The 23,208-nt window shown below is 51.0% G+C and overlaps 1 protein-coding gene across 2 annotated transcripts in view; it reads left to right on the top strand.

Moving 5' to 3' along the window:
• Nucleotides 1–22,922, top strand: part of eif5b (eukaryotic translation initiation factor 5B) — a 31,057-nt gene extending 8,135 nt beyond the window's left edge. Inside the window, exons 9-26 of one of the 2 annotated variants that reach the window (XM_060050992.1) lie at nucleotides 1,782–1,880; nucleotides 3,612–3,692; nucleotides 4,197–4,256; nucleotides 4,342–4,589; nucleotides 4,694–4,801; nucleotides 5,387–5,497; nucleotides 7,053–7,120; nucleotides 9,108–9,249; nucleotides 11,218–11,349; nucleotides 13,644–13,826; nucleotides 14,575–14,736; nucleotides 15,009–15,140; nucleotides 18,451–18,582; nucleotides 20,440–20,516; nucleotides 20,857–21,021; nucleotides 21,135–21,273; nucleotides 21,481–21,642; nucleotides 22,201–22,922. In XM_060050992.1, coding sequence (XP_059906975.1) covers nucleotides 1,782–1,880; nucleotides 3,612–3,692; nucleotides 4,197–4,256; nucleotides 4,342–4,589; nucleotides 4,694–4,801; nucleotides 5,387–5,497; nucleotides 7,053–7,120; nucleotides 9,108–9,249; nucleotides 11,218–11,349; nucleotides 13,644–13,826; nucleotides 14,575–14,736; nucleotides 15,009–15,140; nucleotides 18,451–18,582; nucleotides 20,440–20,516; nucleotides 20,857–21,021; nucleotides 21,135–21,273; nucleotides 21,481–21,642; nucleotides 22,201–22,308 — 2,309 coding nt within the window. In that variant the 3' untranslated portion in view covers nucleotides 22,309–22,922. Of the gene's footprint in view, nucleotides 1–1,781; nucleotides 1,881–3,611; nucleotides 3,693–4,196; nucleotides 4,257–4,341; nucleotides 4,590–4,693; nucleotides 4,802–5,386; nucleotides 5,498–7,052; nucleotides 7,121–9,107; nucleotides 9,250–11,217; nucleotides 11,350–13,643; nucleotides 13,827–14,574; nucleotides 14,737–15,008; nucleotides 15,141–18,257; nucleotides 18,372–18,450; nucleotides 18,583–20,439; nucleotides 20,517–20,856; nucleotides 21,022–21,134; nucleotides 21,274–21,480; nucleotides 21,643–22,200 lie in introns of those variants that run through there. The other variant, XM_060050993.1, reaches the window with a different exon arrangement.
• The last annotated feature ends 286 nt before the right edge of the window (nucleotides 22,923–23,208 follow it).

The following is a 23,208-nucleotide window of genomic DNA, read 5'->3' as shown; positions in this document are numbered from 1 at the left end:
ACCCCTCAAGCAGCCCCTAATCTACCAGCCCCTAATCTACCAGCCCCACCCCTCAACCAGCCCCTAATCTACCAGCCCCACCCCTCAACCAGCCCCTAATCTACCAGCCCCACCCCTCAACCAGCCCCTAATCTACCAGCCCCACCCCTCAACCAGCCCCTAATCTACCAGCCCCACCCCTCAACCAGCCCCTAATCTACCAGCCCCACCCCTCAAGCAGCCCCTAATCTACCAGCCCCACCCCTCAAGCAGCCCCTAATCTACCAGCCCCACCCCTCAAGCAGCCCCTAATCTACCAGCCCCTAATCTACCAGCCCCACCCCTCAACCAGCCCCTAATCTACCAGCCCCACCCCTCAACCAGCCCCTAATCTACCAGCCCCACCCCTCAACCAGCCCCTAATCTACCAGCATGGGGACAGGTAGCCCCACCCCTCAAGCAGCCCCTAATCTACCAGCCCCACCCCTCAAGCAGCCCCTAATCTACCAGCCCCACCCCTCAAGCAGCCCCTAATCTACCAGCCCCACCCCTCAAGCAGCCCCTAATCTACCAGCCCCACCCCTCAAGCAGCCCCTAATCTACCAGCCCCACCCCTCAAGCAGCCCCTAATCTACCAGCCCCACCCCTCAAGCAGCCCCTAATCTACCAGCCCCACCCCTCAAGCAGCCCCTAATCTACCAGCCCCACCCCTCAAGCAGCCCCTAATCTACCAGCCCCACCCCTCAAGCAGCCCCTAATCTACCAGCCCCACCCCTCAAGCAGCCCCTAATCTACCAGCCCCACCCCTCAACCAGCCCCTAATCTACCAGCCCCACCCCTCAACCAGCCCCTAATCTACCAGCCCCACCCCTCAACCAGCCCCTAATCTACCAGCCCCACCCCTCAACCAGCCCCTAATCTACCAGCCCCACCCCTCAACCAGCCCCTAATCTACCAGCCCCACCCCTCAACCAGCCCCTAATCTACCAGCCCCACCCCTCAACCAGCCCCTAATCTACCAGCCCCACCCCTCAACCAGCCCCTAATCTACCAGCATGGGGACAGGTAGCCCCACCCCTCAAGCAGCCCCTAATCTACCAGCCCCACCCCTCAAGCAGCCCCTAATCTACCAGCATGGGGACAGGTAGCCCCACCCCTCAAGCAGCCCCTAATCTACCAGCCCCACCCCTCAAGCAGCCCCTAATCTACCAGCCCCACCCCTCAAGCAGCCCCTAATCTACCAGCCCCACCCCTCAAGCAGCCCCTAATCTACCAGCCCCACCCCTCAAGCAGCCCCTAATCTACCAGCCCCACCCCTCAAGCAGCCCCTAATCTACCAGCCCCACCCCTCAAGCAGCCCCTAATCTACCAGCCCCACCCCTCAAGCAGCCCCTAATCTACCAGCATGGGGACAGGTAGCCCCACCCCTCAAGCAGCCCCTAATCTACCAGCCCCACCCCTCAACCAGCCCCTAATCTACCAGCCCCACCCCTCAACCAGCCCCTAATCTACCAGCCCCACCCCTCAACCAGCCCCTAATCTACCAGCCCCACCCCTCAACCAGCCCCTAATCTACCAGCCCCACCCCTCAACCAGCCCCTAATCTACCAGCCCCACCCCTCAAGCAGCCCCTAATCTACCAGCCCCACCCCTCAACCAGCCCCTAATCTACCAGCCCCACCCCTCAACCAGTCCGCCGCTGGCGTAGCCTGCTACCAGGAATATAACACTGCTGCTGAGACACAGCAAGTCCCTCAAAATGCAACGCAATGCAAGGTTGTTTTTGTGTGTGTGTGTTCTAGGTGTTGAGGTGCCATGTAAAGACTCCATGCCAAAGAAGAAGCCGGTTTACGGAGACAAGAGGAAGAAGAAACCGACGGCCCAGACGGCCCAGGCGGAAGGTACACCACCACTCTTCAGCTAGTTAACCTCTTCAGCTAGTTAACCTCTTCAGCTCGTTAACCTCTTCCGCTAGTTAACCTCTTCCGCTAGTTAAGCTCTGACGATGGTCACCATGACGATGTAGTTCATCAACAGAGCTCCACCACAGACCAACAGGTCACCATGACGATGTAGTTCATCAACAGAGCTCCACAGAGCAACAGGTCACCATGACGATGCAGTTCATCAACAGACCTCCACACACCAACAGGTCACCATGACGATGTAGTTCATCAACAGAGCTCCACCACAGACCAACAGGTCACCATGACGATGTAGTTCATCAACAGAGCTCCACCACAGACCAACAGGTCACCATGACGATGTAGTTCATCAACAGAGCTCCACAGACCAACAGGTCACCATGACGATGTAGTTCATCAACAGAGCTCCACAGACCAACAGGTCACCATGACGATGTAGTTCATCAACAGACCTCCACAGACCAACAGGTCACCATGACGATGTAGTTCATCAACAGAGCTCCACCACAGACCAACAGGTCACCATGACGATGTAGTTCATCAACAGAGCTCCACAGACCAACAGGTCACCATGACGATGTAGTTCATCAACAGAGCTCCACAGAGCAACAGGTCACCATGACGATGCAGTTCATCAACAGACCTCCACACACCAACAGGTCACCATGACGATGTAGTTCATCAACAGAGCTCCACCACAGACCAACAGGTCACCATGACGATGTAGTTCATCAACAGAGCTCCACCACAGAGCAACAGGTCACCATGACGATGTAGTTCATCAACAGAGCTCCACCACAGACCAACAGGTCACCATGACGATGTAGTTCATCAACAGAGCTCCACAGACCAACAGGTCACCATGACGATGTAGTTCATCAACAGAGCTCCACAGAGCAACAGGTCACCATGACGATGTAGTTCATCAACAGAGCTCCACAGACCAACAGGTCACCATGACGATGTAGTTCATCAACAGAGCTCCACAGAGCAACAGGTCACCATGACGATGTAGTTCATCAACAGAGCTCCACAGACCAACAGGTCACCATGACGATGTACAGTGTTTCCCCTAGAATTTTTTTTAGGCCCGGTGGTAAGAGCTGATAGTGTGATTTGTTATACATTTTTCACGGGATGCTAGAGTATTTGTTGGTTATTTCCATATAAAACACTTGCTTAGCCATCACAAGTTGATAATGATTCAATAAACACGTTATTAACAATAAACTAATTTTATTTACAATACACTAATTTTATTTACAATGCACTCATTTTATTTACAATGCACTCATTTTATTTACAATGCACTCATTTTATTTACAATACACTTATTTTATTATGAACACAGTGAGCATGGCTGGTTGCTACACTTAATCTTTCTAGGCTCTGCCATGCTAATGATGATATAACTTACTGCTGTCAGATTGTCCGTTATGATGGGGCATCATCTGCGCACGCGCAACACCGCAGTTTTTCTTTTTTTTTTTTTCTGGTTGTTGGCCTGGCGGCCCGCCAGGCCTGAACAATGGTAGGGGAAACACTGATGTAGTTCATCAACAGAGCTCCACCACAGAGCAACAGGTCACCATGACGATGTAGTTCATCAACAGAGCTCCACAGACCAACAGGTCACCATGACGATGTAGTTCCTCTGTCACTGAGAGCCGCTGGTTGATGTGGTCCGTCCGTCTGTCTTTGCCTCAGGGGCCCCTGAGGCTCCGCCCCCTGTGTCCCCCGAGGCCCCCGAGCCCCCCGCCCCGGTGGAGGAGGTCGCCCAACAGCCAGGTGAGGACTGACCCTGACCCCTGACCTCTCTCTGACTGACTCTGACTCTGTCCGTCTCTCTCTCTGTCTGACTCTCTCTGTGTGTCTGTCTCTGTCTGTCTGTGTCTCTCTCTCCGACTGACTCTGTCTGTCTGTCTGTCTGTCTGTCTGTGTCTCTCTGACTGTCTCTGTCTGTCTCTCTCTCTCTGACTGTCTCTGTGTGTCTCACTCTCTCTCTCTGACTGACTCTGTCTGTCTGTGTGTCTCACTCTCTCTCTCTGACTGACTCTCTGTCTGTCTGTGTGTCTCACTCTCTCTCTCTCTGACTGACTCTCTGACTGTCTCTGTCTGTCTGTGTGTCTCACTCTCTCTCTCTCTGACTGACTGTCTGTCTCTCTGACTCTGTCTGTCTCTCTGACTGTCTCTCTCTGTCTGTGTCTAGAGGTGAAGGCTGAACCACTGACTGACTCGGTCTGTCTCTCTGACTGACTCGGTCTGTCTCTCTGACTGTCTCTCTGTCTCTAGAGGTGAAGGCTGAACCAGCAGTAGATGACTGGGAGGCCATCGTCAGTGATGAGGAGAAAGGTGAGCATACGACGACGACTCCATCATGTTAGGGTGAGGAGTGAGGGGAGAGGATGCTCACCGAGTGTGTGTGTGTGTGCGTCAGACCTGAAGAAGGTGCACATCGAAGTGAAGCAGACTCCTCCTCTTCCTCCGCCTGCCAAAGAAGCCAGTGAGGAGGAGGAGGAAGAGGAGAGCGAGGAGGAGGAGGAGGAGGAGGAGGATGAGGAGAAGGAGAAAGGAGGAGGGAAGGACAGCGAGGAGGAGGAGGAGGATAGCAGCGACAGCAGCGAGGAGGAGGACGGCCGCACCAAGGAGGAGCTCCTCTACGACCGCGCTAAGAAGCGCATCGAGGTGCGCCGCCACCGCCGCCGTGTCACTCTGCCGCGGGCTGCTCTGCCGCGGGCTGCTCTGGACTGAACCCTAACGCGCTGTGATTGGCCCGTGTGTTTCCATAGAAACGACGGGCGGAGAACATGAGGAACGTGGACCTGGAGCGGCTGCGGTCTCCGGTGGTCTGTGTCCTTGGGCACGTCGACACCGGCAAGACCAAGATCCTGGACAAGGTGCCGATAGCTCCTAGCCGATAGCACCTTGACGATTGCACCTAGCCTCTATAATGTAGCCGCTGGCACCTAACCGCTAGCTCCTAGCCGCGAGCACCTAGCCGATAGCACATTGCCGCTAGCTCCTAGCCGATAGCTCCTAGCCGATAGTTCCTAGCCGATGGCACCTAGCCTCTATAATGTAGCCGCTGGCACCTAGCCGCTAGCTCCTAGCCGCGAGCACCTAGCCGCTAGCTCCTAGCCGCTAGCTCCTAGCCGATAGCACCTAGCCTCTATAATGTAGCCGCTGGCACCTAGCCGCAAGCACCTAGCCGCGAGCACCTAGCCGCGAGCACCTAGCCGCGAGCACCTAGCCGCGAGCTCCTAGCTGATAGCACCTAGCTGATAGCACCTAGCCTCTATAATGTAGCCGCTGGCACCTAGCCGCTAGCTCCTAGCAATGTAATGAACTGTGTGTGTGTGTGTGTGTGTGTGTGTGTGTGTGTGTGTGTGTGTGTGTGTGTGTGTGTGTGTGTGTGTGTGTGTGTGTGTGTGTGTGTGTGTGTGTGTGTGTGTGTGTGTGTGTGTGTGTGTGTGTGTGTGTAGCTGCGTCACACCAACGTGCAGGACGGTGAGGCCGGGGGGATCACTCAGCAGATCGGAGCGACCAACGTCCCGCTGGAGACGATCGTAGAGCAGACCAGGATGGTCAAGAACGTACGTTAAATAGAACCTATAGATAACCTAATAGATATATAACCTATTGATATATAACCTATGTAAGGGATAATGTATGGAACGTATAATGTATAAAATAAGACCCTTCATGGGGGCTTATTTTACGATAATGACCGGCAAAGTTCTATACATTATCCCGCTTATTACACGGCTACTTGTCAAAACGAAACAATTTATTTACAATGTATTTGTTCCCAGCATTCATAGTGTTGATCAGCAGAGAAATAGTCCGCCCAAGACGTTGACGTCGTCGCTTAGCAACCGACAGCGCTTGGGTTGATACATATCCCGCTTATTACATTGACAAGTTACCGGACTACGTGTGGAGTGGTACCAAAGGCAAAAAGTCCTTTTGTTTACCTTGACAGCGGTCATTATTCATCCGTTGCCAATGAATTATCAAAAAATAATTCACCGCCGGAAGTTGTGAAGTGCCCATGCAAGTGAGCGGAACGTTGAAAAGACCCGTGTAATAAAGATAGATAACCTATAGATGACCTGTAGATATATAACCTATAGATGGATAACCTATAGATGGATAACCTATAGATAGATAACCTATAGATAACCCATAGATAGATAACCTATAGATAGATAACCTATAGATAGATAACCTATAGATAACCTATAGATAGATAACCCATAGATAGATAACCTATTGATAACCTATAGATGGATAACCTATAGTTAGATACCCTATAGATAACCCATAGATAGATAACCTATAGATAGATAACCTATAGATAGATAACCTATAGATAACCCATAGATGGATAACCCATAGATGGATAACCTATAGATGGATAACCTATAGATAGATAACCTATAGATAGATAACCTATAGATAGATAACCTATAGATAGATAACCTATAGATAGATGGATAACCTATAGATGGATAACCTATCGATAGATAACCTATAGATAGATAACCTATCGATATATATATCATATAACCTATAGATATAACATATATATAACATATATATCATATAACCTATAGATATATTAATGTGTTGTACTAGTTAACTGGTCTTTACTAGCTAACTGCTCTTCATGTGTTGTGTACTAGTTAACTGGTCTGTACTAGCTAACTGGTCTTAATGTGTTGTGTACTAGTTAACTGGTCTGATCTAGCTAACTGGTCTTAATGTGTTGTGTACTAGTTAACTGGTCTGATCTAGCTGACTGGTCTTAATGTGTTGTGTACTAGTTAACTGGTCTTAATGTGTTGTGTACTAGTTAACTGGTCTGATCTAGCTAACAGGTCTTCATGTGTTGTGTACTAGTTAACTGGTCTGATCTAGCTAACTGGTCTTAATGTGTTGTGTACTAGTTAACTGGTCTTAATGTGTTGTGTACTAGTTAGCTGGTCTGATCTAGCTAACTGGTCTTCATGTGTTGTGTACTAGTTAACTGGTCTTAATGTGTTACGTACTAGTTAACTGGTCTGATCTAGCTAACTGGTCTTAATGTGTTGTGTACTAGTTAACTGGTCTGATCTAGCTAACTGCTCTCTTCATGTGTTTTTCCAGTTCGATAAAGACACCATAAAGATTCCTGGTATGCTCATCATCGACACTCCAGGTCACGAGTCCTTCAGGTAATCTCAACCAGCTAGTTAACACCTCTTAACTAGCTGGTTTCTTTAGCTCTCCCTGGTCGTCTGTCTGCCGTAACCTGTCTGTGTCTGCCTGTCTGTCTCAGGGTGTCCGCGCATCCTTAAAAAGTCTTAAATTCATGTTTCTAAATTTAAGGCCTTGAAAAGACTTAAATTCGTTCCAAATGTTATATGCTGGTCTTAAATACTGTAACTCAAGGTCTTAAATTTGTCGGGGCATTCTTTTTCTCGTGGGACTTTTCAGGAAGGACATGTAGAGAGGCTTCTTCCTTGCTAGCTGCATATATAAACGATTATCTGCGTGCTTGCTAGCTAGTCTGCGACAATGGGTAGGTGAATGAGTCTCATTGAGTGACACACATGCTATGCTTGGGTTATAATACAGCGGGATCCCCCCACCATTGCGTGTTTTAGGTCTTAAATTTCATTGAAGGTGGAATTAAAAAGGTCTTAAAAAGTCTTCAATTTGACTTGCTGAAATCTGCAGTAACCTGTCTGTCTCTCCCTGTCTGTCTGCAGTAACCTGTCTGTCTCTCCCTGTCTGTCTGCAGTAACCTGTCTGTCTCACCCTGTCTGTCTGCAGTAACCTGTCTGTCTCTCCCTGTCTGTCTGCAGTAACCTGTCTGCCACCCTGTCTGTCTGCAGTAACCTGTCTGTCACCCTGTCTGTCTGCAGTAACCTGTCTGTCTCTGCCTGTCTGTCTCTGCCTGTCTGTCTCTGCCTGTCTGTCTGCAGTAACATGTCTGTCTCTGCCTGTCTGCAGTAACCTGTCTGTCTCTGCCTGTCTGTCTGCAGTAACCTGTCTGTCTCTGCCTGTCTGTCTGCAGTAACCTGTCTGTCTGCAGTAACCTGTCTGTCTCTGCCTGTCTGTCTGCAGTAACCTGTCTGTCTCTGCCTGTCTGTCTCTCTGCAGTAACCTGTCTGTCTCACCCTGTCTGTCTGCAGTAACCTGTCTGTCTCTCCCTGTCTGTCTGCAGTAACCTGTCTGTCTCACCCTGTCTGTCTGCAGTAACCTGTCTGCAGTAACCTGTCTGACTGCAGTAACCCGTCTGTCTCTCCCTGTCTGTCTGCAGTAACCCGTCTGTCTCTCCCTGTCTGTCTGCAGTAACCAGTCTGTCTCTCCCTGTCTGTCTGCAGTAACCTGTCTGTCTGCAATAACCTGTCTGTCTCTGCCTGTCTGTCTGTAGTAACCTGTCTGCAGTAACCTGTCTGTCTGCAGTAACCCGTCTGTCTCTCCCTGTCTGTCTGCAGTAACCCGTCTGTCTCTCCCTGTCTGTCTGCAGTAACCCGTCTGTCTCTCCCTGTCTGTCTGCAGTAACCTGTCTGACTGCAGTAACCCGTCTGTCTCTCCCTGTCTGTCTGCAGTAACCTGTCTGTCTGCAGTAACCTGTCTGTCTCTGCCTGTCTGCAGTAACCTGTCTGTCTCTCCTTGTCTGTCTGCAGTAACCTGTCTGTCTCACCCTGCCTGTCTGCAGTAACCTGTCTGTCTCTCCTTGTCTGTCTGCAGTAACCTGTCTGACAGCAGTAACCCGTCTGTCTCTCCCTGTCTGTCTGCAGTAACCCGTCTGTCTCTCCCTGTCTGACTGCAGTAACCCGTCTGTCTCTCCCTGTCTGTCTGCAGTAACCCGTCTGTCTCTCCCTGTCTGACTGCAGTAACCCGTCTGTCTTTCCCTGTCTGACTGCAGTAACCCGTCTGTCTCTCCCTGTCTGTCTGCAGTAACCTGTCTGTCTCTGCCTGTCTGTCTGCAGTATCCAGTCTGTCTCTCCCTGTCTGCAGTAACCTGTCTGACTGCAGTAACCCGTCTGTCTCTCCCTGTCTGTCTGCAGTAACCCGTCTGTCTCTCCCTGTCTGCAGTAACCTGTCTGACTGCAGTAACCCGTCTGTCTCTCCCCGTCTGACTGCAGTAACCCGTCTGTCTCTGCCTGTCTGACTGCAGTAACCCGTCTGTCTCTCCCTGTCTGTCTGCAGTAACCTGAGGAACCGGGGGTCCTCTCTGTGTGACATTGCCATATTGGTGGTGGACATCATGCACGGCCTGGAGCCCCAGACCCTGGAGTCCATCAACCTGCTGAAGGAGAAGAAGTGTCCTTTCATCGTAGCCCTCAACAAGGTACCAGGGGCCCCCAGCGCTAGGATCCCTTCATAGGGGCCCTCAACAAGGTACCAGGGGACCCCAGAAGGGGCCCTCAACAAGGTACCAGGGGCCCTCACACCCTTCATAGAGGCCCTCAGCACTAGAGGCCCTCAGCACTAGAGGCCCTCAGCACTAGGGGCCCTCAGCACTAGAGGCCCTCAGCACTAGAGGCCCTCAGCACTAGAGGCCCTCAGCACTAGGGGCCCTCAGCACTAGAGGCCCTCAGCACTAGGGGCCCTCAGCACTAGAGGCCCTCAGCACTAGAGGCCCTCAGCACTAGAGGCCCTCAGCACTAGGGGCCCTCACACCCTTCATAGAGGCCCTCTGCACTAGGGGCCCTCAGCACTAGAGGCCCTCAGCACTAGGGGCCCTCAGCACTAGGGGCCCTCAGCACTAGGGGCCCTCAGCACTAGGGGCCCTCAGCACTAGGGGCCCTCAGCACTAGAGGCCCTCAGCACTAGGGGCCCTCACACCCTTCATAGAGGCCCTCAGCACTAGGGGCCCTCAGCACTAGAGGCCCTCAGCACTAGGGGCCCTCACACCCTTCATAGAGGCCCTCTGCACTAGGGGCCCTCAGCACTAGAGGCCCTCAGCACTAGAGGCCCTCAGCACTATAGGCCCTCAGCACTAGGGGCCCTCACACCCTTCATAGAGGCCCTCAGCACTAGGGGCCCTCACACCCTTCATAGAGGCCCTCAGCACTAGGGGCCCTCAGCACTAGAGGCCCTCAGCACTAGGGGCCCTCAGCACTAGGGGCCCTCAGCACTAGGGGCCCTCACACCCTTCATAGAGGCCCTCAGCACTAGGGGCCCTCAGCACTACAGTGCGGTACTAACGTCCCTTGTAGTGGATCATACGTACTGTATTTGGATGTGAATTAGGGCTTTGACTTTTGGCCAAAAATCATATTCGAAGTTCGTTTGTTTATTAATATTAGTATTCGAATATATTCGAATATTTATTAATAATATTTTGACCATTAAATGCCTTCAGTAATACCTGGGCTGAATCCGAATACTTAGTACATACTATTTATGTTCAGTGTCTACTACTTGACCGTACTACACTTGACAGTGTAGTACGGTCTACAGCTATGCGTAGAACGCCTCTGAACGCTTCCGAACACCACCGTAACTCCACCGGATGTTTGGAGATGACGTGTCTCCCCTCAGATGCCGGCAAAATTACCTTGATAAGTTACCTGTTTTCCGTCTTGTCATCGTTGCTATTGAATTAAAAATGTCTCTTTTTACTTAATTACTTACTTTACTTTTTTACTCTTTTTAATGTCTTTTTTCGCCGCTTTCTATGACGTCTTTCTAAGCCGCTGTTGGTAGTGTCGGGTCAGCCATCTCTTCTTCGTCCGTTACCAGACTCGTAGTCTGGTAACGTAGTGACCTACCGTTGTATACTGTGGCGGTAGTACGCATTCTGAAACGTTTTCCGTACTACACAATGCACACTGAGCATTCGGCCGCGCTATATTTGTGGCGTACTACAAAATGCATACTATAAGTATGAGTATTCGGATTCAGCCCTGAATTGGGCTTTGCAAGGTTTGTTTACAGGCGTTGCTATGGTTACCGGTCTTGCGTGTTCCAACGGTTTATTATGTTTCTAATAAATCGCTGTCTAATCAATACTTCATTCACTGCCTCTTCTGTGGTCATTACAATATTATGAATAGACTGCATGGGTTCTCCGACGTCTCTCCCTCTTGGCCTGCCCATAACGGGTTCGAATATTAAGGGCTGCCTAATATTCGTTCGAATTTTGATTTATTTTTTTGATATTCGAATCACGAAGTTCGAAGTCTGTGTGTGTGTGTGTGTGTGTGTGTGTGTGTGTGTGTGTGTGTGTGTGTGTGTGTGTGTGTGTGTGTGTGTGTGTGTGTGTGTGTGTGTGTGTGTGTGTGTGTGTGTGTGTGTGTGTGTGTGTGTGTAGGTGGACCGTCTGTATGACTGGAAGAAGAGCCCAGAGACGGACGTGGTCGCCACGTTGAAGAAGCAGAAGAAGAACACCAAGGACGAGTTTGACGAGCGGACCAAGAGCATCGTGTTGGAGTTCGCCGAGCAGGTCACAAGACGCGCCCCTCTGGTCACATGACCGCTGGTTCACCAATCAGTCTCTAGAACAGTATCTTGAGAGACTAGTTCTGCTCGGACATTGTGCGTCCTTGCACTTAAAAACAGCATTTAGCATGGTGTAGCATCCTACCCTAGCTATTAGGGCTGTAACGATACGCGTATCGAAACCGAAACCGCGACACTCAAAGCCACGAACCTGTCTCGCGGTGAGACAGGTCCTCATGCGATATGAACGACATTCATCCAGAGTGGGCCAAGCGCGAAAAAATAGCCTGTGTGACCCCTGTCTCTACTGTTTTGTGTGATTTGACCGGCAGTTGGTCTGCTTATAGGGCGTAATGAAGCGGCCACCGATTATTGACAGGATGGGTACTTTATTCTACCGGACTCGTTCGCTTCTTCACTAGACACACACACACGCTACCGCTCGCTCTCCTCGCTCGTCCACTCACTCGCTGACGTCACTCACACACGCACACTGCCATTCTCGTGCACACACATATGCTACTCGTAACGCTATGGCTCGTTATTGCGACGTTCATGTTTTTTCCAATCTATTTGAAAGTTAGGCTATTCAACATGTTGCATTCTATACGGCCTGATTATGTCATTATTTAAGCTACATAGCCTAATAAGATGCGCTAATAAGGATATTTAACTAAACCAACCAAACAGTTCAGGCTTTTTGCCTACCAGCAAAAAGCATCCTCCAACTGCAATCTTTGGTTATTTCTTTATTAATTTAGCTATACTTTAATAGTATTCTTTCTGTTCTCCCTCTTCAAATCTGTTCAGTATTCCAAATTATTTGTTATTAAATGTTACATTAAGTTAATTGGTATACAAGTGTTGTTTCAATAAAATGCTTTTTAAATTTAAAAGAATCGAGGGATGTATCGAACCGTGGGTCAAAAATCGTGTTACAAACCGAATCGTGAGTTTGTGTATCGTTACAGCCCTAGTGTTTGCCTACCTGCATGCATCCTCCAACTGCAATCTTTGGTTATTTATTTATTAATTTAGCTATACTTTAGTAGTATTCTTTCTGTTCAAATCAGTTCAGTGTTCCAAATTATTTGTTATTAAATGTTACATTAAGTCAATTGTTATATAAGTCTTAAATATAATGCTTTTTAAATTGAAAAAAATCGTGGGATGTATCGAACCGTGGGTTAAAAATCGTGATACAAACCGAATCGTGAGTTGGTGTATCGTTACAGTTACACTAGCTATCTGTAGTACCTAGCATGGTGTAGCATCCTACCCTAGCTATCTGTAGTACCTAGCATGGTGTAGCGTCTGACCCTAGCTATCTGTAGTACCTAGCATGGTGTAGCGTCTGACCCGAGCTATCTGTAGTACCTAGCATGGTGTAGCATCCTACCATAGCTATCTGTAGTACCTAGCATGGTGTAGCGTCTGACCCTAGCTATCTGTAGTACCTAGCATGGTGTAGCGTCTGACCCTAGCTATCTGTAGTACCTAGCATGGTGTAGCGTCTGACCCTAGCTATCTGTAGTACCTAGCATGGTGTAGCGTCTGACCCTAGCTATCTGTAGTACCTAGCATGGTGTAGCGTCTGACCCTAGCTATCTGTAGTACCTAGCATGGTGTTGCATCCTACTCTAGCTATCTGTAGTACCTAGTATGGTGTAGCGTCTGACCCTAGCTATCTGTAGTACCTAGCATGGTGTTGCATCCTACTCTAGCTATCTGTAGTACCTAGCATGGTGTAGCGTCTGACCCTAGCTATCTGTAGTACCTAGCATGGTGTTGCATCCTACTCTAGCTATCTGTAGTACCTAGCATGGTGTAGCGTCTGACCCTAGCTATCTGTAGTACCTAGCATGGTGTAGCGTCTGACCCTAGCTATCTGTAGTACCTAGCATGGTGTAGCGTCTGACCCTAGCTATCTGTAGTACCTAGCATGGTGTAGCGTCTGACCCTAGCTATCTGTAGTACCTAGCATGGTGTAGCGTCTGACCCTAGCTATCTGTAGTACCTAGCATGGTGTAGCGTCTGACCCTAGCTATCTGTAGTACCTAGCATGGTGTAGCATCCTACCCTAGCTATCTGTAGTACCTAGCATGGTGTAGCGTCTGACCCTAGCTATCTGTAGTACCTAGCATGGTGTTGCATCCTACTCTAGCTATCTGTAGTACCTAGCATGGTGTAGCGTCTGACCCTAGCTATCTGTAGTACCTAGCATGGTGTAGCGTCTGACCCTAGCTATCTGTGTGTGTGTGTGTGTGTGTGTGTGTGTGTGTGTGTGTGTGTGTGTAGGGGCTGAACGCCGCCCTGTTCCATGAGAACAAGGACCCCCGTACCTTCGTGTCCATGGTGCCCACGTCGGCCCACAGCGGTGACGGGATGGGGAACCTGATCGGCCTCCTGGTGGAGCTCACCCAGACCATGCTGGCCCGGCGCCTGGCCCACTGCGATGAGCTGCGGGCGCAGGTCATGGAGGTGGGCTAGATCTATAGAGCTAGAGAGATAGAGCTAGAGAGAGAGAGCTAGAGAGAGAGCTAGAGAGAGAGAGCTAGAGAGAGAGCTAGAGAGAGAGCTAGAGAGAGAGAGCTAGAGAGAGAGCTAGAGAGATAGAGCTAGAGAGAGAGCTATAGAGCTATAGAGATAGAGCTCGAGCTATAACTATAGAGATAGAGCTATAGAGAGAGCTAGAGATAGAGAGCTATAGAGAAACCATCAACATCACCACTACCATGTTGATGGTCCACTACCATGTTGATGGTCCACTACCATGTTGATGGTCCACTAACATGTTGATGGTCCACTAACATGTTGATGGTCCACTAACATGGCGTCGATGGGCCAGCGACATGGCGTCGATGGGCCAGCGACATGGCGTCGCTGGCCCACAACATGGCGTCGGTCCACTAACATTCTGACGGTCCGCTAACATGGCGCTGACGGTCCGCTAACATGGCGCTGACGGTCCGCTAACATGGCGCTGACGGTCCGCTAACATGGCGCTGACGGTCCGCTAACATGGCGCTGACGGTCCGCTAACATGGCGCTGGCGGTCCACTAACATGGCGGTTAGGGTTTCCACTAACATGGTGTTGATGGTCCACTAACATTCTGGCGGCCCACTAACATGTTGGCGGTCCACTAACATGGCGTTGATGGTCCACTAACATGGCGGTTAGGGTTAACCCTAACATGGCGGTCCACTAACATGCGCTGCCGGCTCCAGGTGAAGGCCCTTCCTGGGATGGGGACCACCATCGATGTGATCCTGATCAACGGGACTCTGAGGGAGGGGGAGACCATCATCGTGCCGGGTGTGGACGGCCCAATCATCACGCAGATCAGAGGCCTGCTGCTGCCCCCCCCCCTCAAGGAGCTGAGGGTCAAGGTAACCCCCCCCCCACTCTCTCTTACCCATTCTCTCCCTCAACCTCCCTCAACCTCTCCCCCCTCCCTCCCTCCCTTCCTCCTCCCCTCTCCCTCCTCCCCTCTCCCTCCTCCTCTCACCCTCTCCTCTCTCCCTCCCTCCCTCAACCTCTCCTCTCACCCTCTCCTCTCTCCCTCCCTCACCCTCTCCTCTCTCCCTCCCTCCCTCTCTCACCCTCTCCTCTCTTTCTCTCCCTCACCCTCTCCCTCACCCTCTCCTCTCTCCCTCTCCAGAACCAGTATGAGAAGCACAAGGAGGTGAACACGGCTCAGGGGGTGAAGATCCTAGGGAAGGACCTGGAGAAGACCCTGGCCGGGCTGCCTCTGCTGGTGGCCCACAGCGACGACGAGATCCCTGTGCTGCGGGTCAGTCCCCTCAAGGCCCCTCAAGGCCCCTTAAGGCCCCTTAAGGCCCCGCTCAAGGTCCCTTAAGGCCCCCCTTAAGGCCCGATAAAGGATCTGAGCTCTTCCCCTTTCTCTGCCTTGCCCGTCCAGATAATTTGGCCCGCCAATGAGACACGAACGTGCGAGCGCCACATGTGTGTGTGTGTGTGTGTGTGATTACACATGCTGTAACGCAAGTGTTTGCTGTTGGTGTTATGGCGCATAACACGTCAGTTCTTTGACGTCTCTTGTGTTTCCACAACGAGACTCGTAGTGGGGGTTATCTCAGCCATGGTTGAGAAGGGATTGGAGGAAAGGAACTTTGGCTTTGACTCATTTACATTTAGGGCATTTAGCAGACGCTTTTATCTAAAGCGACTCACAATAAGTTAGAGCTTAGATCGGGGCCAGAAAATCAAGCCTGACCCGGCCCGAGCCCGTGCACGTTCTGTCCGAGCCCGGCCCGACCCGACACATTAACTGTAATTATGAGCCCGAGCCCGATTTCAAGCCGAATTTTTTTTTAATACATATGTAACTTTGTACACATTTGTTACTAGGTCATAATACGAGCAGTACACCGACGCGCAGCGAAGGTGTCTTGCTTCGCCCTGAAGGGGCTTATTTTCGATAATGACCGGCGACGTTCTACACATTATCCTGCTTATTACACGGCTACTTGCCAAAACGAAAAAATAACTTCACATGGTGTGTCTTTTTACAATTTATTTGTTACCAGCATTCGTAGTGTTGATCAGCAGAGAAATTATTTGTCCGCAAAGACGGTGACGTCGCTTAGCAACGGAAGACGCTGGGGTTGACAAGTCACCGGACTACTACCCATGCAAGTGAACGGAGCGTTCCACGGCATTGAGAAGACCCGTGTAATAAAGGCCTAGAATATTTCTGTTTATGGCATAGATTTCTCCTCAGATTAGGCCAATAAACCAATGATAAAAATAAAAACGCTCGATCAAAGGCCCGGCCAGACCCGGCCCGAGGATAGTGGTGGGAAATATTGTCCGATCCCGAGCCCGACCCGCGGCTCGGGATCGGGCAGAGAATCGAAACTCTACAATAAGTACATTTGTCATAAGAAGTGCATCAATATATCGCTGTCGGTACAGAAAGGATGTTCATAGAACCAAGTGCAAGTACTACAATCACTAGGCTAACCAATTCCCCGTGTTACAGCCATGATAGCAGCTACTGCAGTTGCTATGTTTAATACAGTACTTTAATACAACAATACAATACAATACAGTGTACAATGGTGGCGGGTAGGGGGAGGGTGGGTATGCAGTGTCGAGGTGGACTCTGAACAGGTGAGTCTTGAGTCTTTTTCGGAAGATAGTGAGCGACTCTGCGGTCCTGAGAACGGCAGGGAGCTCGTTCCACCACTGAGGTCCCAAAACCGAGAAAAGTTGTGACTTTGCTGAACGGCCTTTGGTAGCTCTTAGCGATGGCGGCACCAGACGTCCAGCTGAGGTAGTCGAGCGGAGGGATCGAGCTGGGGTGGGGCTTTACCAATGCATGGAGGTAGGCAGGGGCAGGAGCTCGGTTTTGTTGAGGTTAAGCCTCAGGTGATGGGCAGTTGTCCAGGTGCTGACGTCTGCCAGACATTCCCAAAGATCTGGTATAGAGGGAGAACAGAAGACTCCCTGAAGTACATGAACCATGACATGGAGAAGAAAGGGATTGTTGGCCGAGAATGTCTCCTGCTTGAGCCCTGCTTCCCGCTGCCCCCTGCCGAGGGACCACCGCCTCGGCGCTGCAGGAGGCGGAGGTGCCTAAGCGCTGGCCGCTGCCGAGAAGTTGCTCCCTCGGCAGTGAGGCTCCGGCAGGAGGCAACCGCGGGCAACAATCCCTTTCTCCTCCGTGTCGTGGTTCAGTCTACTTCTGATTGATGAGGACGTGGAAGAACCAGAGACGTCGGAGAACCCGACGCGGTCGTTTGAGATTCATAATATCGTCTGGAGGCGCACACAGCTTTTGGCCGTGATAATATATATTATATGATATAGATATCTAGGTATTATATGATATTATTTAGATATAGAGCTCAATGACTCCCGTGTGTTCTACAATATTTACAGAACTCGGCTAAAGGCTTTGTGCGCCTCGCCGTTGCGATACAGCCACTGTACACAGAGCGCATGGCGACTGGCTATACTGCACCACGGCTGAATTTCGGGAATATCTTCAAATACTGCGTTAGGGTGCCACTAATATCTATATTAAAGTATCCTTAAAGTAGCATGCCATGGGACCTTTAAGGCCCCCTTAAAGGAGAAATCTGGAGTCAAATGGATTTGGGATATATTTGGTATGATAACGAGCTGGAATTCATTTGGGAGCAAAAAAGCGTATAGAGACGCTGTTTTCAGCCAATTCTACCAAAACGCAATAAACTTGGAACGATAGGGGCATGTCTCATGGTAAAATCTAAATCACTATTTTGAACCACTAACAAGGCTAAAAGTGGCCCTACAATTCTTTGGTAGTATAATAAGAGTCTGATACACACAATACCATCAGTAGTTCACCCGTCGACACCATCTTGTCTTTAAGACTCGATAGGTAGATTGACGAACACAGAGCTTGGGACATCCGTCATCAACACCAGGCTCTGTGTTCGGGTATTTTCGAGTCTTAAAAACGAAATGGCGTCAATGGGTTAACTACTGATGGTATTGTGTGTATAAAATGTCATTTTTAATAAACATTCTGTAAACTTAGTAAGTTATCAATGCCTCATTTTATATGTTAAGACCCTTATTATACTACCAAAGAAGTGTCGGGCTAGTGTTTTAGCCTTGTTAGTGGTTCAAAATAGCGATTTAGTTTTTACCATGAGACATGCCCCTATCGGTCCAAGTTTATAGCGTTTTGGTAGAATCAGCTAAAGACAGCCAACTTAAGAATGCATTTATATGTGTTTTTTTGCTCCCAAAAGAATATTCCAACTCGTTATCATACCAAACATATCCCAGATCCATTTTCCACCAGATTTCTCCTTTAAGGCTCGTTGGAGCAGTCGGTGTGTTCCTACCGTGTGTTGGTGTGTTATTGTGTTAGTAATGTGTGTTACTGTGTTAGGACGAGCTGGTGTGTCTTGGTGTGTTCCTAGTGTGTTATTGTGTTAGTAATGTGTGTTACTGTGTTAGGACGAGCTGGTGTGTCTTGGTGTGTTCCTAGTGTGTTATTGTGTTAGTAATGTGTGTTACTGTGTTAGGACGAGCTGGTGTGTTCCTAGTGTGTATTGTGTTAGTAATGTGTGTTACTGTGTTAGGACGAGCTGGTGCGGGAGCTGAAGCAGACGCTGTCGTCCTTCAAGCTGGAGGAGAAGGGCGTGTACGTCCAGGCCTCCACTCTGGGCTCCCTGGAGGCGCTGCTGGAGTTCCTCCGCACCTCCAAAGTGCCTGTAAGACGAACTATCCCTCAACTCAGGCTGTAAGGCAAACTACCCCTCAACACGGACTCCCAAACTACCCCTCAACACGGACTCCCAAACTACCCCTCAACACGACCTCCCAAACTACCCCTCAACACGACCTCCCAAACTACCCCTCAACACGGACTCCCAAACTACCCCTCAACACGGACTCCCAAACTACCCCTCAACACGACCTCCCAAACTACCCCTCAACACGACCTCCCAAACTACCCCTCAACGCGGACTCCCAAACTACCCCTCAACACGTCCTCCCAAACTACCCCTCAACACGGACTCCCAAACTACCCCTCAACTCAGGCTGTAAGGCAAACTACCCCTCAACACGGACTCCCAAACTACCCCTCAACACGGACTCCCAAACTACCCCTCAACACGGCCTCCCAAACTACCCCTCAACACAGACTGTAAGACAAACTACCCCTCAACACAGACTGTAAGACAAACTACCCCTCAACACAGACTGTAAGACAAACTACCCCTCAACACGGCCTCCCAAACTACCCCTCAACACAGGCTGTAAGACAAACTACCCCTCAACACAGACTGTAAGACAAACTACCCCTCAACACAGACTGTAAGACAAACTACCCCTCAACACGGCCTCCCAAACTACCCCTCAACACAGGCTGTAAGACAAACTACCCCTCAACACAGACTGTAAGACAAACTACCCCTCAACACAGACTGTAAGACAAACTACCCCTCAACACGGCCTCCCAAACTACCCCTCAACACGGCCTCCCAAACTACCCCTCAACACGGCCTCCCAAACTACCCCTCAACACGGCCTCCCAAACTACCCCTCAACACGTCCTCCCAAACTACCCCTCAACACGTCCTCCCAAACTACCCCTCAACACGTCCTCCCAAACTACCCCTCAACACGGCCTCCCAAACTACCCCTCAACACAGACTGTAAGACAAACTACCCCTCAACACAGACTGTAAGACAAACTACCCCTCAACACGGCCTCCCAAACTACCCCTCAACACGGCCTCCCAAACTACCCCTCAACACGGACTGTAAGACAAACTACCCCTCAACACAGACTGTAAGACAAACTACCCCTCAACACGGCCTCCCAAACTACCCCTCAACACGGCCTCCCAAACTACCCCTCAACACGGCCTCCCAAACTACCCCTCAACACGGCCTCCCAAACTACCCCTCAACACGGCCTCCCAAACTACCCCTCAACACGGCCTCCCAAACTACCCCTCAACACGGCCTCCCAAACTACCCCTCAACACAGCCTCCCAAACTACCCCTCAACACGGCTTCCTGTAAACTACCCCTCAACACGGCCTCCTGTAAACTACCCCTCAACACGGCCTCCTGTAAACTACCCCTCAACACGGCCTCCTGTAAACTACCCCTCAACACGGCCTCCTGTAAACTACCCCTCAACACGGCCTCCTGTAAACTACCCCTCAACACGGCCTCCTGTAAACTACCCCTCAACACGGCCTCCTGTAAACTACCCCTCAACACGGTCTCCTGTAAACTACCCCTCAACACGGTCTCCTGTCAACTACCCCTCAACACGGTCTCCTGTCAACTACCCCTCAACACGGCCTCCCAAACTACCCCTCAACACGGCCTCCCAAACTACCCCTCAACACGGTCTCCTGTAAACTACCCCTCAACACGGTCTCCTGTCAACTACCCCTCAACACGGTCTCCTGTCAACTACCCCTCAACACGGTCTCCTGTCAACTACCCCTCAACACGGTCTCCCAAACTATCCCTCAACACAGCCTGTTGTTGAGTTGGAGAAATCACGTTGGAGAAAACACACTAAAATGTTTTTTGTGTCTGTGTAGTACTCTGGGATCAACATCGGCCCGGTCCATAAGAAGGATGTGATGAAGGCGTCCGCCATGTTGGAACACGACCCCCAGTGAGTGGAAGGCCCTGTGTGCTAACTAGCTAGCTGTGTGCTAACTCATCCTAGCTGTGGTGCTAGCTGTGTGCTGACTCCTCCTAGCTGTTTTGCTAACTAGCTACCTGTATGCTGACTACTCCTAGCTGTTTGCTAACTAGCCGTGTGCGGCCTCCTCCTAGCTGTGTGCTAACTAGCCGTGTGCAGCCTCCTCCTAGCTGTGTGCTAACTAGCCGTGTGCCGACTCCTAGCTGTGCGCTAACTCCTCCTAGCTGTGTGCTAACTAGCCGTGTGCAGACTCCTAGCTGTGTGCTAACTCCTCCTAGCTGTGTGCTAACTAGCCGTGTGCTACCTTCAGGTATGCAGTGATCCTGGCGTTCGACGTGAAGGTGGAGCGTGACAGCCAGGAGATGGCCGACAGCCTCGGGGTCCGAGTGTTCGCTGCCGAAATCATCTACCATCTGTTTGACTCCTTCACCAAATACCGCGAGGACTACAAGAAGGCCAAGCAGGACGAGTTCAAGTAGGTTATGGACTACAAGTTGGAGACAGGTCTACAAGTAGGGGATAGGACAACCAGTAGGTCACAGGACTACAAGGGAGATGTACCTGACCTCTGACCTCTCCCTATGTCAGGAACATTGCTGTGTTCCCGGTCAAGCTGCGTATTCTTCCCGCCTTCATCTTCAACTCGCGGGACCCCATCGTGATGGGGGTGGTGGTGGAGGCGGGGGTCCTGCACCAGGGCACACCCCTCTGCGTGCCCAGCAAGGCTGTAAGAACCCCCTTAGAGCCCTGGGGTGTTGGGTAACCATGGGAACCTGTGTGGATGGTAGCCATGGGAACCCGTGTGGTGGGTAGCCATGGGAACCTGTGTGGTGTGTAGTTTGTAGCCATGGTAACCTGTGCGGGGTGTAGTTTGTAGCCATGGTAACCTGTGCGGGGTGTAGTTTGTAGCCATGGTAACCTGTGCGGGGTGTAGTTTGTAGACATCGGCATCGTGACGAGCATCGAGATGAACCACAAGACGGTGGAGTCGGCGAAGAAGGGCCAGGAGATCTGCGTGAAGATCGAGCCCATCCCCGGGGATTCGCCCAAGATGTTCGGACGCCACTTTGAGGCCACGGACTTCCTCGTCAGCAAGGTAAATCCAGCGCCAGCACGCTGCGCTCACATCCAGCCCGCCGGCATGCTAGGATGCTAGGCTAACATCCAGCCCGCCGGCATGCTAGGATGCTAGGCTAACATCCAGTCCGCCGGCATGCTAGGATGCTAGGCTAACATCCAGCCCGCCGGCATGCTAGGATGCTAGGCTAACATCCAGCCCGCCGGCATGCTAGGATGCTAGGCTAACATCCAGCCCGCCGGCATGCTAGGTTGCTAGGCTAACATCCAGCCCGCTGGCATGCTAGGATGCTAGGCTAACATCCAGCCCGCCGGCATGCTAGGATGCTAGGCTAACATCCAGCCCGCCGGCATGCTAGGATGCTAGGCTAACATCCAGCCTGCCGGCATGCTAGGATGCTAGGCTAACATCCAGCCCGCCGGCATGCTAGGATGCTAGGCTTACATCCAGCCCGCTGGCATGCTAGGATGCTATGCTAACATGCATTTACTTCTTTAAGGTGCCTGCAGCATCGGACATGTATCTGTAGTAAAGTGGAAATGAACGTCTCAGCTAACCGTTTGCGTGTGTGTGTAGATCAACCGCGCCTCCATCGATGCCCTGAAGAGTTGGTTCAGAGATGAGATGCAGAAGTCTGATTGGCAGCTCATCATGGAGCTGAAGAACACCTTCGAGATCATCTGAGACACACACACACACACACACACACACACACACACACACACACACACACACACACACACACACACACACACACACACACACACACACACACACACACACACACACACACACACACACACAGTGTGCCTGCTATAGAAACAGGAGTTTCTTCTTCTGTGTCGACTCTGGCTGCTGCCCCCCCCCCCACAACAGGAAGGGATGTCATCCTCCTCGTCTTCATCACCGTCCTCTTCATCCCCGCCAGAGGAAGTAGAATTGTTCCAGCAGGAAGTAGGTTGACTACTACGGATGAGGCGGCCATGTTGGATTCTGACATCATGGGTCAAAGGTCACGCCTCCTTGAGTCACATGACCTGAGGGCCTGCGGATCCTAGGGGCCGGCCGGCTGGGGTCCTGGACCGGGGTCTGGTCTGAGCCGGTCTAGTCTGGTTCTGGTCTGAGCCGGTCTGGTTCTGGTCTGAGCCGGTCTGGTTCTGGTGTGGTTCTGGTCTGGTCCTGACCGGTCTGGTCTGGTTCTGGACTCAGGGTACCAGAGTGAACCGGTCTCAATAATCAGATCTGTGCTGTTGAATATTTGCAATGCAAATCAAAACATTAAAATGTGACAAAAAATATATGTCTCCTTGTCTCTCTAGTCCGGTCTCTCTCCTGGTCTCTAGTCCGGTCTCTCTCCTGGTCTCTAGTCCGGTCTCCTTAGTCCAGTCTCTCTACTGGTCTCTCTAGTCCGGTCTCTCTCCTGGTCTCTAGTCCGGTCTCTCTCCTGGTCTCTCGTCCGGTCTCTCTAGTCCGGTCTCTCTCCTGGTCTCTCTAGTCCGGTCTCTCTCCTGGTCTCTAGTACGGTCTCTCCCCTGGTCTCTAGTCCGGTCTCTCCCCTGGTCTCTAGTCCGGTCTCTCTCCTGG

The sequence above is a fragment of the Gadus macrocephalus genome, chromosome 4 (genome assembly GCF_031168955.1).
Source record: "Gadus macrocephalus chromosome 4, ASM3116895v1".
Taxonomy (NCBI): Eukaryota; Metazoa; Chordata; class Actinopteri; order Gadiformes; family Gadidae; genus Gadus; species Gadus macrocephalus.
This window is presented reverse-complemented; position numbering and strand designations above follow the sequence as displayed.